The 14,257-nt window shown below is 46.0% G+C and overlaps 1 protein-coding gene across 1 annotated transcript; it reads right to left on the bottom strand.

The window, feature by feature from the left end:
• Positions 1-1,029: 1,029 nt before the first annotated feature.
• LOC110506887 (5-formyltetrahydrofolate cyclo-ligase) lies at positions 1,030-14,257 on the bottom strand. Its single transcript, XM_090239167.1, has 3 exons — positions 13,897-14,257; positions 11,852-12,122; positions 1,030-3,593 (listed from the first exon to the last, which is right to left on the bottom strand). Exons 1-3 carry the CDS (start codon positions 14,005-14,007, stop codon positions 3,367-3,369), a joined length of 609 nt encoding a protein of 202 aa, XP_090095293.1. The 5' UTR covers positions 14,008-14,257; the 3' UTR covers positions 1,030-3,366.

Below are 14,257 nucleotides of genomic sequence, written 5' to 3'. Positions count from 1 at the left end.
GGAGATTGGATTTGAACCCATGTTGACTCTGGTAGACGTGGGTCAGTGGCACTATAATCACTGGATCACACAGGTCACATATTCTTTCTGACAGGTGCCTTTTTCTGTCTTGTTTAGATAATGGATGGATAACTGTGGTTCTGAAGGTCTTCTTTAGATCGTGGATGGATAACTGTGGTTCTGAAGGTCTTGTTTAGATCATGGATGGATAACTGTGGTTCTGAAGGTCTTGTTTAGATCATGGATGGATAACTGTGGTTCTGAAGGTCTTGTTTAGATCATGGATGGATGACTGTGGTTCTGAAGGTCTTGTTTAGATCATGGATGGATAACTGTGGTTCTGAAGGTCTTGTTTAGATCATGGATGGATGACTGTGGTTCTGAAGGTCTTGTTAAGATCATGGATGTATGACTGTGGTTCTGAAGGTCTTGTTTAGATCATGGATGGATGACTGTGGTTCTGAAGGTCTTGTTTAGATCATGGATGGATGACTATGGTTCTGAAGGTCTTGTTTAGATCATGGATGGATGACTGTGGTTCTGAAGGTCTACTGCAGGTGTGTACAGCCTTTTGTTAAAGCCCAGGAACAAAAGTTTCCTGATCTAAATAATCACGGTCTTCAATAAATACAAGAAACGGAGGACCAGCAATGTATGTTGAAGTGCAGTTACACAAGAAGAGAGAGAATCTTAGTGTTTTCCTCTTGGATCTACGGTGAGCCGGTCCACTGCACTTAGCAATGTCATGTCATTCAGTCTCAGTTTAAAACAGGCAACACTTTGATAAGCAAAACATAAAAAGAAAATGATGGATTCATTCCCAAGGGCATCACAGCAATTAGGCAAACTAGCGAGGCAGTCACTAGGCAGTTCATTAACATTCTGCCAGTCAAACACTCATTCTCAGCATGCTCTCAGTCTCTAGTAATAATACTCTTATTCCTTTGTTAAGACAACCGAGGGTTTTGGATCCCACTTCTGACACCAAACTATGCTAGCTAGCTTTGGTGAGCAATAAACAAGCGTGTGTTCATTCAGCCATCTTTATTCCTAACTGAACTTCCTTTGTCCCCTGATGGCAGCATAATCATCTCATTACAGAAGACCAGGACGTTTGACAGTCTAAAAAAATCTAATAACTGAAATCACAGGAATCTTGAAATGGAAACAAGGTAGTGTCATCTGGTAGAAGTGTCATCTGTAGAGAACAGTTTATTCCTCACCAATTCAGGCACATACTAAGACAACTCGTTTGACCATTATGATTAATATGGGGTCTTTAGCAAGCACTTAAGAGGTCCCAAGTCCAAACTGAACCCTGGCCCCTTACTTAGGCCCTTGTTGATGCCCCCACTAGAATATTTAAATGGATTGGATCAGTATTTAAACAAAAACCTTGGAGTAAGGGCTAATGATCCGTTTGGAATGGGACCACCAGACTCAGCTCCACCACTGTCTTGTTGACTAGTTCACAGCTTCATGTCTTATGCGAATGTCATATCATCATACCAAACAATATCATCACGGCTAGCACAGAACGTTCCCAAAAGGTTCTCTTCTGGTTGTTTGAAATAACTTCCACAGTGTTCTGGGAACCAATATCTGTTAGCTGGGATCACATTTAAATCCACACAGCCCGCGCAGCACAGCCGTGCAGGTTGAGCCCCTTTAGTACAGGGACACAGCCGTGCAGGTTGAGCCCCTTTAGTACAGGGACACAGCCCGCGCAGCACAGCCGTGCAGGTTGAGCCCCTTTAGTACAGGGACACAGCCCGCGCAGCACAGCCGTGCAGGTTGAGCCCCTTTAGTACAGAGACACAGCCGTGCAGGTTGAGCCTCTTTAGTACAGGGACACAGCCCGCACAGCACAGCCGTGCAGGTTGAGCCCCTTTAGTACAGGGACACAGCCCGCACAGCACAGCCGTGCAGGTTGAGCCCCTTTAGTACAGGGACACAGCCGGCGCAGCACAGCCGTGCTGGTTGAGCCTCTTTAGTACAGGGACACAGCCCGCACAGCACAGCCGTGCAGGTTGAGCCCCTTTAGTACAGGGACACAGCCCGCGCAGCACAGCCGTGCAGGTTGAGCCCCTTTAGTACAGGGACACAGCCGTGCTGGTTGAGCCCCTTTAGTACAGAGACACAGCCCGCACAGCACAGCCGTGCAGGTTGAGCCCCTTTAGTACAGGGACACAGCCCGCGCAGCACAGCCGTGCAGGTTGAGCCCCTTTAGTACAGGGACACAGCCCGCGCAGCACAGCCGTGCAGGTTGAGCCCCTTTAGTACAGGGACACAGCCGTGCAGGTTGAGCCCCTTTAGTACAGGGACACAGCCCGCGCAGCACAGTCGTGCAGGTTGAGCCCCTTTAGTACAGGGACACAGCCGTGCAGGTTGAGCCCCTTTAGTACAAGGACACAGCCCGCGCAGCACAGCCGTGCAGGTTGAGCCCCTTTAGTACAGGGACACAGCCCGCGCAGCACAGCCGTGCAGGTTGAGCCTCTTTAGTACAGGGACACAGCCCGCACAGCACAGCCGTGCAGGTTGAGCCCCTTTAGTACAGGGACACAGCCGTGCAGGTTAAGCCCCTTTAGTACAGGGACACAGCCCGCACAGCACAGCCGTGCAGGTTGAGCCTCTTTAGTACAGGGACACAGCCCGCACAGCACAGCCGTGCAGGTTGAGCCCCTTTAGTACAGGGACACAGCCGTGCAGGTTGAGCGTGCCCCTTTAGTACAGGGACACAGCCGTGCAGGTTGAGCCCCTTTAGTACAGGGACACAGCCGTGCAGGTTGAGCGTGCCCCTTTAGTACAGGGACACAGCCGTGCAGGTTGAGCCCCTTTAGTACAGGGACACAGCCCACGCAGCACAGCCGTGCAGGTTGAGCCCCTTTAGTACAGAGACACAGCCGTGCAGGTTGAGCCCCTTTAGTACAGGGACACAGCCGTGCAGGTTGAGCCCCTTTAGTACAGGGACACAGCCCGCGCAGCACAGCCGTGCAGGTTGAGCCCCTTTAGTACAGGGACACAGCCCGCGCAGCACAGCTGCTAGAACAAACGGCTCCAGTCACACAAAATGGAACATAACGTTGTGGATCAAGTTTGGAATGACACAATTTAATGTGTACAACATCTAAAGACCTACATCACTATACTGAAAGTCTGTTTCTAAAACAACATATTTGGGTGGGTTTTGTTCATGTCATTTGCGTTGCCCGATTACTGCACAACGAGCAACGAAGTGTGTCACGGCTGGGGTAAGTTTCTCAAAAACAAGACAAAGCACAAAAAAGGTGTCTGAACCCTTCTAGGACATTTCATTTACATCCCAAATAGAGATTCACTTCAGAAATATGAAAATGTGCCTTTTAACTAGTCCAGGACATCACACAGGACCTCGTCTATCAGCACGTCGTTGTCGCCCACAGGTATGTCCTGACACAGCTGCTCCCTGAAGGCCAGAGCGATGGTGTACGGCTTCCCCTTGGGGTGCTTCATACAGCGTTCCAGGTATGAGTCATAGAAGCCCTTCCCTCGGCCCAGACGATTCCCCTTCCTGTCAAATCCCAGGCCTGGCATCAAGATCAGGTCAAGACCTCCTGCATGGGAGGAACACATGGAAATACATGAATGAGGAGGAGGCTTACTAGAATACCTTATGAACCATTTTTCAGAGAGCTGATGCCATCTCAGAATGTAAACCTGTTATCTGGGTCAGAGGTTTTACAGCAGTGGTGATATAGGTCTATAAAAACGGCCATCTCTATGATGTTTAAAACAGTATGTCAGATCTTCAACCTCAATTACAATACATCTTGTTAAACCGTTGCCTTACCCCTGTATGGTGATCCAAGTTCAACACTATGAAAGGATTGGTTGGTTCAAGAACATGAAAGGAGTTTCTCAAAGCTATAAAACAACGCTGTTCATCCTGTTTTAAAACAGAAATACACTCCACCCTACAAAATAAATGTGGCTAAAAATGCTATTGTTGCTTCGCAGCAGTGAACTGCAGGCCTGCCTCAATAAATGCCAGAACTAAAACATGCACCGCCAGTTCTACAGTCTCCAGCATGATCAATTCTTTATAATTCCATCAGACCCAACAAGCTACAGATTCTCTGTGGGTCAAAAGATGGATGGTGTTGGATCAATATTTCACAACATCCTGGTGTAACCATAGCATCAAGTGCTCGCTGACAACCCAAAGAAATAACAGAGGAGACGATTCACAGAATGTTTCTTAAAACATCTGATATCAGGGCCCGTATGTATCAATCATCTCAGGGTAGGAGTGCTGATCTAGAATCACTTTTGCCTTTACGCTTAAAATGAACAAGATTACATGGAAAGAGTGGACCTGATCCTAGACTTTATGAATGAGGCACCAGGCTTCTGGTGATGATGTGAACCTCTCACTCCATTCTGCTCGATGTAGCCGGAGACTCCAATATCAAAATCTCTTCCTGTTGTCACGCAACCATGACGTTCATGAATCATTTATGCAGATTAAGCAGGGACATTATGCATTCACCAGCAGCAGGTTGGGGATGCCATACTGCTGTGGTCTCTTCTCCGGCCCTCCAGACTGCAGGGTAACATCCATCTATTATTGATGCATATAGCCTACTGTTGTTCACATGACTCATCTGGCATCACATCATCCACTTTAAATGGCAGTAAGGATGTAATGCTAACAATCGAACCCTGATAGTTCTTGACACGCTCACAAACACACACCCTCCCAATGTGTACATAACACAGAGCCCAATCAAAGGCCTCTGTTTTTATCGACTCCAGTCTCTTCTATTCCTAGCCAATAACAAAGATCTCAGATGAATGTTAAATCATTCACTTTCTGAAGGACATCTACTCCTGCTGTGCCAAAATGCCATTGCCCCTTTTATCTCTCTGCTGTGTGTTCTCTCTCTCTCTGCTGTGTTCTCTCCCTCTCTCTGCTGTATTCTCTCTCTCTCTCTGCTGTATTCTCTCTCTCTCTCTGTTGTGTTCTCTCTCTTTGCTGTGTTCTCTCTCTCTCTGCTGTGTTCTCTCTCGCTCTCTGCTGTGTTCTCTCTCTCGCTCTGCTGTGTGTTCTCTCTCTCTGCTGTGTTCACTCTCTCTCTCTGTTGTGTTCTCTCTCTCTCTCTGCTGTGTTCTCTCTCTCTCTCTCTGTGTTGTGTTCTCTCTCTCTCTGCTGTGCTCTCTCTCTCTCTCTCTGCTGTGTTCTCTCTCTCTCTCTGTTGTGTTCTCTCTCTCTCTCTCTCTCTCGTGTTCTCTCTCTCTCTCTCTCTCTCTGTTGTGTTCTCTCTCTTTCACTCTGCTGTGTTCTCTCTCTCTCTGTGTTGTGTTCTCTCTCTCTCTCTGTGTTGTGTTCTCTCTCTCTCTCTCTCTCTCTGCTGTGTTCTCTCTCTCTCTCTGCTGTGTTCTCTCTCTCTCTCTGTTGTGGTCTCTCTCTCTCTGCTGTGTTCTCTCTCTCTCTCTGCTGTGTTCTCTCTCTCTCTCTCTGTTGTGTTCTCTCTCTCTCTCACTCTGCTGTGTGTTCTCTCTCTATGCTGTGTTCACTCTCTCTCTCTCTGTTGTGGTCTCTCTCTCTCTGCTGTGTTCTCTCTCTCTCGCTGTTGTGTTCTCTCTCTCTCTCACTCTGCTGTTCTCTCTCTCTCTCTCACTCTGCTGTGTTCTCTCTCTCTCTGCTGTGTTCTCTCTCTCTCTGCTGTGTTCTCCCTCTCTCTCTCTCTCTTTGTTCTCTCTCTCTCTCTCTCTGCCGTGGTTTCTCTCTCTCTCTGCCGTGGTCTTTCTCTCTGCCGTGTTCTCTCTCTCTGCCGTGGTCTCTCTCTCTGCCGTGGTCTCTCTCTCTGCCGTGGTCTCTCTCTCTCTGCAGTGGTCTCTCTCTCTGCCGTGGTCTCTCTCTCTCTCTGCCGTGGTCTCTCTCTCTCTGCCGTGGTCTCTCTCTCTGCCGTGGTCTCTCTCTCTGCCGTGGTCTCTCTCTCTGCCGTGGTCTCTCTCTCTGCCGTGGTCTCTCTCTCTGCCGTGGTCTCTCTCTCTCTGCCGTGGTCTCTCTCTCTCTGCCGTGGTCTCTCTCTCTGCCGTGGTCTCTCTCTCTGCCGTGGTCTCTCTCTGCCGTGGTCTCTCTCTCTGCCGTGGTCTCTCTCTCTGCCGTGGTCTCTCTCTCTGTTGTGTTCTCTCTCTCTCTGTCGTGTTCTCTCTCTCTCTGTCTCTCTCTGTTGTGGTCTCTCGCTCTCTGTCGTGTTCTCTCTCTCTCTGCCATGGTCTCTCTCTCTCTGTTGTATTCTCTCTCTCTCTGTTGTGGTCTCTCGCTCTCTGTCGTGTTCTCTCTCTCTGTTGTGTTCTCTCTCTCTCTCTGTCGTGTTCTCTCTCTCTCTGCCATGGTCTCTCTCTCTCTCTGTTGTGGTCTCTCTCTCTCTGTTGTGTTCTCTCTCTCTCTGTTGTGTTCTCTCTCTCTGTCGTGTTCTCTCTCTCTCTGTCGTGTTCTCTCTCTCTCTGTCGTGTTCTCTCTCTCTCTGTCGTGTTCTCTCTCTCTCTGTTGTGGTCTCTCGCTCTCTGTCGTGTTTTCTCTCTCTCTGCCATGGTCTCTCTCTCTCTGTTGTGTTCTCTCGCTCTCTGTTGTGGTCTCTCGCTCTCTGTCGTGTTCTCTCTCTCTCTGCCATGGTCTCTCTCTCTCTGCCATGGTCTCTCTCTCTCTGTTGTGGTCTCTCTCTCTGCAGTGGTCTCTCTCTCTGCCGTGGTCTCTCTCTCTCTCTGCCGTGGTCTCTCTCTCTCTGCCGTGGTCTCTCTCTCTGCCGTGGTCTCTCTCTCTGCCGTGGTCTCTCTCTCTGCCGTGGTCTCTCTCTCTGCCGTGGTCTCTCTCTGCCGTGGTCTCTCTCTCTGCCGTGGTCTCTCTCTCTGCCGTGGTCTCTCTCTCTGCCGTGGTCTCTCTCTCTCTGCCGTGGTCTCTCTCTCTCTGCCGTGGTCTCTCTCTCTGCCGTGGTCTCTCTCTCTGCCGTGGTCTCTCTCTCTGCCGTGGTCTCTCTCTGCCGTGGTCTCTCTCTCTGCCGTGGTCTCTCTCTCTGCCGTGGTCTCTCTCTCTGTTGTGTTCTCTCTCTCTCTGTCGTGTTCTCTCTCTCTCTCTGTCTCTCTCTGTTGTGGTCTCTCGCTCTCTGTCGTGTTCTCTCTCTCTGTTGTGTTCTCTCTCTCTCTCTGTCGTGTTCTCTCTCTCTCTGCCATGGTCTCTCTCTCTCTCTGTTGTGGTCTCTCTCTCTCTGTTGTGTTCTCTCTCTCTCTGTTGTGTTCTCTCTCTCTGTCGTGTTCTCTCTCTCTCTGTCGTGTTCTCTCTCTCTCTGTCGTGTTCTCTCTCTCTCTGTCGTGTTCTCTCTCTCTCTGTTGTGGTCTCTCGCTCTCTGTCGTGTTCTCTCTCTCTCTGCCATGGTCTCTCTCTCTCTGTTGTGTTCTCTCGCTCTCTGTTGTGGTCTCTCGCTCTCTGTCGTGTTCTCTCTCTCTCTGCCATGGTCTCTCTCTCTCTGCCATGGTCTCTCTCTCTGTTGTGGTCTCTCTCTCTCTGTTGTGTTCTCTCTCTCTCTGTCGTGTTCTCTCTCTCTCTGTTGTGGTCTCTCGCTCTCTGTCGTGTTCTCTCTCTCTCTGCCATGGTCTCTCTCTCTCTGCCATGGTCTCTCTCTCTCTGTTGTGGTCTCTCTCTCTCTGTTGTGTTCTCTCTCTCTCTGTCGTGTTCTCTCTCTCTCTGTTGTGGTCTCTCGCTCTCTGTCGTGGTCTCTCTCTCTCTCTGCCGTGGTCTCTCTCTCTCTGTTGTGGTCTCTCTCTCTCTGTTGTGTTCTCTCTCTCTCTGTTGTGGTCTCTCTCTCTCTGTCGTGTTCTCTCTCTCTCTGTTGTGGTCTCTCTCTCTCTGTCGTGTTCTCTCTCTCCACATGTAAGTAAGTATCTGAACAAGAGGAAAATGCTTTGAAACAAGTTTCAGATGCTCAGCAGGATGTCAATCCTGGCAGGTAGCAATTTGTGTTGTCCCCACACACACACACACACACACACACACACACCTCCAGACCTTTGCTTTCTATGCACCCCAGGACAAAGAGACATTCGTTATGAGGATGGAACTTCTGTTATGAAAAGAGGGGGAAATAATAGGGTCTAAAACCTGTCAGCTGCTGGGAATATTCAAGGTACTTGGAATAAGGTGCCCTTCTTGTTGCTATGTGAAAACCATGACGATAATCAAAGCAAATTTGGTGGCACGGCAAGACAGACCTTTTTTTCCCCCCATCTCTTCTCATGTATTTAAATTTGCTTTGCATTATGGTCTATCTGTAGTTTCCTTGACAACAGCCATGATAGGTTCATGAGAGGTATTCAAGGCTGCAGGACTGAGTCAGAGTAGAGAGAAATTAATCAAACCAGCTGTTCACTGTCAGAGGGAGCCCTAAACTGAAGACGTGATTGGTTGGTATACAGAGACTATAGAAAGGCTCCACCCCCTTGAAATTTTTTCACATTTTCTTGCATTTTTAAGTGGGATTGAAATAGATTTAACTGTTGTTTTTTTTAAGTCATATATATATATATATATATATATATATATATATATATATATTTTTTTTTACAAATGAATAAAAAATAAACAACTAAAATAGTCATTGCAAAAGTAAAGCTCTTAGAGACTTACCCCAGAAGACTGACCACTGAAATCGCTGCCAAATGTGTTTCTGACATGTATTGACACAGAGGGGTGAATACTTATCTAATCAAGGTATATTAGGGTTTTATTTTTCATTCTTTTTTTTAATAGAATTTTTTCTTCCACTTCGGCATGAGTATTTTGTGAAGATCGTTGACAAAAAATAAAAATGAAATTAATTTTTATCCCACTTTGAAACGCAACAAAATGTGGAAAAAGTTAAAGGGAGTGTAGACTTTCTATAGTCACCAACACCAAGAGTGAACCTGGTTACAAGTGAACCGGGTTACAAGTGAACCGGGTTACAAGTGAACCGGGTTACAAGTGAACCTGGTTACAAGTGAACCGGGTTACAAGTGAACCGGGTTACAAGTGAACCGGGTTACAAGTGAACCGGGTTACAAGTGAACCTGGTTACAAGTGAACCTGGTTACAAGTGAACCGATTTACAAGTGAACGTGGTTACAAGTGAACGTGGTTACAAGTGAACCGGGTTACAAGTGAACCGGGTTACAAGTGAACCTGGTTACAAGTGAACCTGGTTACAAGTGAACCTGGTTACAAGTGAACGTGGTTACAAGTGAACCTGGTTACAAGTGAACCTGGTTACAAGTGAACCTGGTTACAAGTGAACCTGGTTACAAGTGAACCGGGTTACAAGTGAACGTGGTTACAAGTGAACGTGGTTACAAGTGAACCTGGTTACAAGTGAACGTGGTTACAAGTGAACCGGGTTACAAGTGAACCGGGTTACAAGTGAACCTGGTTACAAGTGAACCGGGTTACAAGTGAACCGGGTTACAAGTGAACCTGGTTACAAGTGAACGTGGTTACAAGTGAATGTGGTTACAAGTGAATGTGGTTACAAGTGAACCGGGTTACAAGTGAACCGGGTTACAAGTGAACCTGGTTACAAGTGAACCAGGTTACAAGTGAACCTGGTTACAAGTGAACCTGGTTACAAGTGAACGTGGTTACAAGTGAACGTGGTTACAAGTGAACCTGGTTACAAGTGAACCTGGTTACAAGTGAACCTGGTTACAAGTGAACCTGGTTACAAGTGAGCCGGGTTACAAGTGAACCTGGTTACAAGTGAACGTGGTAACAAGTGAACCTGGTTACAAGTGAACGTGGTTACAAGTGAACCTGGTTACAAGTGAACCTGGTTACAAGTGAACCTGGTTACAAGTGAGCCGGGTTACAAGTGAACCTGGTTACAAGTGAACCAGGTTACAAGTGAACCTGGTTACAAGTGAACCTGGTTACAAGTGAACCTGGTTACAAGTGAACCGATTTACAAGTGAACGTGGTTACAAGTGAACCTGGTTACAAGTGAACCGATTTACAAGTGAACCTGGTTACAAGTGAACCTGGTTACAAGTGAACCTGGTTACTTGAGCTGGTGAGTGGAGTGAGAGCGATAATTAGAATTGACACAGGTTATTGCCAGACAGGAGTGAATTCATACATATGTAACCGGTGTGAAATGGCTAGCTAGTTATAGCGGGGTGCGCGCTAATAGCGTTTCAATCGCTGATGTCACTCGCACTGAGACCTTGAAGTAGTTGTTCCCCTTGCTCTGCAAGCGGCTTTTGTGTAGCGATGGGTAACGATGCTTTGAGGGAGGCTGTTGTCAATGTGTGCAGAGGGTCCCTGGTTCGAGCCCAGGTAGGGGTGAGGAGAGGGACGGAAGCAATATTGTTACACATACACAATGAAGAAGCGGGGTTATGACCAGTTTGGTTCCAGAAGTAATGATGACATTATTTGCACAGCTCAAATAGACTCAGAGAATGCACAACAAACACATTTCCTCCCCAGGCGTCGGTATTTCATATCCTATCTAATGATTAAAGCTGTGACGGTCTGGATTAAAATAGCTGAGGTTGACAGAGGAAAAACTACGTATTCACCATCCAGGAGATTACAATGCTAATAACTGTTATCAATATGATCTTTCTTATTATACAGCAGCAACAGAGTTGATTACAATAGAATTATGCAACTTCACCAATGATTCACAGTGCTTATTTGGTGCCCAGGGTAGATGTTACCAGATCTAGGATCAGTTTATCCTTCCCCTACCCAATGATTAACCTTTAGGGGGTAAATGACCTTGGATCAGTGGTGGGGCAATTCCATCCATCCCCTTGCATAGTATTTCGATGACGTGTCACATGACAGGTGTGTGTCCAGACGTAAGATTGTTATTGCAGGAGACGACCATTTTGATCCGTCTTGATGATGATGCTATACCACCATCTTGTGGAGGAAACCAAAACAGGAACTTTGATCTGACACTGATATGGTGTCCCTCGTTGGAGACTGTGCACGCATCCCAAATGGCACCCTTTCCCCTAAATAGTGCATTACTTCTGAACAGGGCCCATAGGGGAACAAAGATTAACTGTGTATAAGGGAAGAAAGACGAACATTGCAAGGCCGTGCCAGGATTTAGGTCATTCCAACAAATAGGTCATAAGTGTGTTATGATACACACAGATGGTAATATACAACAGGCAAACTAAAGTACAATATGTCAACACACACTGTGAGGATCGTATCACCATAGGGCACCCTGTGTGTGTGTGTGTGTGTGTGTGTGTTTTCAACCTTATCAGGTCCATAATGTCCTGACAAGTCACCGGAATGTCCTGACAAGGTAGGAAAACAGTCAGAACTTTTTTCATGTCCTGAATTTGTTAACATTTTATTTTACGCTTAAGAGTTAGGTTTAGGAGTTAGGTTTAGGTTAGGCATTTGGGTTTGAGTTAGGTTAAAGGTTATGGGTTAGGGAAAATAGGATTTTGATTAAGAATACATTTTTACTCCCCAAAAAGTAAAAAATGAATCACGAAAACTAAGCACTGTGCGTGTGTGTGGCCCTATGTGCGTACTGAAAGAAGGTGCCATCACGCTTACCTGACTCGGTAGGATATAAAGGATATTTGGTTGTTGTGTAAAACCAATAAAGAGATCACAGAAAAATAGAATAGGTTCTCACACAAAGTGGACGGACTCCAATATCTTCTTCTTTGTGATTTTTTCTTTTTTTCTTTCTTGCAGCAACAGGGCAAAAAGCTTGTGTGTGTGTGTGTGTGTGTGTGTGTGTGTGTGTGTGTGTGTGTGTGTGTGTATATGTGTGTGTGTGTGTGTGTGTAGACTAACACTAACCTGTCTCCAAGGCCTCCTCTCTGGTGTTGTCGTCGGCGGCAGGCTGTCTGATGTTCCAAGAAGTCAGAGGCAGTGACATCATATCCTCCATGCTGGTGAGCTTCACCATGTCCATGTGGTTACTGGTGCCCTGGGTCAAGTACTTGGGCATAAAGCAGGTCTTACCGTGCTTAAACAAGTCCTGAATGATCTCCTCTGTTCTCACCTCGTCGTGCATGCTGAGGAACACAGCGATGCGCTCACACCTGGCATACTTGGGGTGCTTGAAGAGCTGGTTGAGAGGAGAGTATAAACGGGTTAGTGTAGGCATAGTTTTTCTACTTCCCTGTTATTTACGGAGAAAATTACATCAAATAATGCATGTAAATTAACCATTCAAAATGTGCCGTTGGGTTTTATGAAAGTAATTAGGTATGAGGTGTTAGACTGGTAATTATATGATTACAGCATTAAGGTACTGCCAGTTTAGCCACTTTAAACTATGCCACTCTGTTTACATTACTCATCTCATATGTATATACTGTACTCGATACCATCTACTGCATCTTTATGTAATACATGTATCACTAGCCACTTTAACTATGCCACTCTGTTTACATTACTCATCTCATATGTATTTACTGTACTCGATACCATCTACTGCATCCTTATGTAATACATGTATCACTAGCCACTTTAACTATGCCACTCTGTTTACATTACTCATCTCATATGTATATACTGTACTCGATACCATCTACTGCATCTTGCCTATGCCGCTCTGTACCATCACTCATTCATATATCTTTATGTACCTATTCTTTATCCCTTTACACTTGTGTGTATAAGGTTGTAGTTTTGGGAATTGTTAGCTAGATTACTCGTTGGTTATTACTGCATTGTTGGAACTAGAGGCACAAGCATTTCGCTACACTCGCATTAACATCTGCTAACCATGTGTATGTGACAAATAAAATTTGATTTGATTTGAGTTTAACACTCTAGGAGGTCACCAACTGGAGACATTTGACAAACAAATTGTTTGAGCTATTTGATTATTTTAAAAGCAATATTGTCTATCTGTTAGTAAAAGAGAAGTTCCATATAATTGAAAGCATTCATGGCTAGGTGTCTTCTGTCTCCTTGACAATACTAAACACAAAAGTAGCTATAGAGAACAATAGTAATGGCATGTTTTTAGAGGCACCAACTCTACCCTGGTTCCCACTAAATCAGGCTTTGGCTCCACAGGCTGTCTAGCCACACACAGGTTACCAGGTGCTGATGGAGGTGTGGGGGGGGGGTCCTCGATAGTGGGCTGGGGGTCCATGGCCGGGTTGGGTAAGACCCCCTAGGGGGGCCATCACACCCCACCTGGGATCCACCACAAGGGGACGCCACTGGTCGTTAATTTTGGGATAAACGCCCGAAAAGTAGGTATGCAGTAAACACAGGCTTAGGAGATCTTAAATGTTTGTTCTATGAGATCATCTCCATCAACTAACATTATTTTGTGGTTTTCCCAAAAATTATCTGAAAAGGCGCATAAAAGGCTTCCTAATTCATAAAGGTCATGTGATATTATCTCATAGAGCAAAACATACCAGATATCCTAATGCAACATTCAAATGAACTGGGAACTCGGAAATCTCAGACTTCTGAGTGGAAAAACGAACTTTTTTTTTTGGAAAGGTCAACTGGGAATTCCAAGTCCAAACTTCTAGAGCACCGAATTTCCGAAATGAAGATCACTGACGTCGTGATTTGATCTATTTTTTCCAAGTTCCCATTTGTTTTGAAAGCACCATAAACCTGTGTTAATCTCAGATCTAATTTTCGACATTTATCCCAGAACCCCATTTTTTCCGCATTCAATTTCCCATTGGAATGGCTGAACGAAACAGATTTCCGGTTTTTAGGACTACAAACTGGTGAGCTCTATTGGCCACGCGACGATGACGACAGGACACATGCATACACAAAATGAGTTTGTAGCGTTGTAAAAAAAAATACACTAGCACACTGTAAATGTGATACCCAGTTGTTTGTTACATGATTGCAGTTACCTTTTGCGAAATGACTCGAGACTGGCGAAGTTTTTCTTGATCGTCCAACGCAGCTACTCGTTTCTTTATTTCTCTCCTCATAGCTTGTTTGGCTGCACGCAAGGCGGCCATGCTGGCTAATGTAAAACTCGTGTCCAAAGATAAAAATGTTGCAATGTGTGTGAGTTCAGGGAAGGCAGCAAGTTAGGCTGGCCTTGAAATGAGCAAATTCTACATTTGGATTGGACTCAGCTAGCCACGCCAATCAATCATTAAACAGACTGCAATAACATAATTACCATCTATCTATCTATCTGTATGGCTATCACACTACCCCACTGGCATTATTTGACAGCCCAGTGACGTGTGACGGATTGTCTGT

This window comes from Oncorhynchus mykiss, chromosome 6, assembly GCF_057628025.1.
Source record: "Oncorhynchus mykiss isolate SJ-2025 chromosome 6, ASM5762802v1, whole genome shotgun sequence".
NCBI classification, from domain to species: domain Eukaryota; kingdom Metazoa; phylum Chordata; class Actinopteri; order Salmoniformes; family Salmonidae; genus Oncorhynchus; species Oncorhynchus mykiss.
This window is presented reverse-complemented; position numbering and strand designations above follow the sequence as displayed.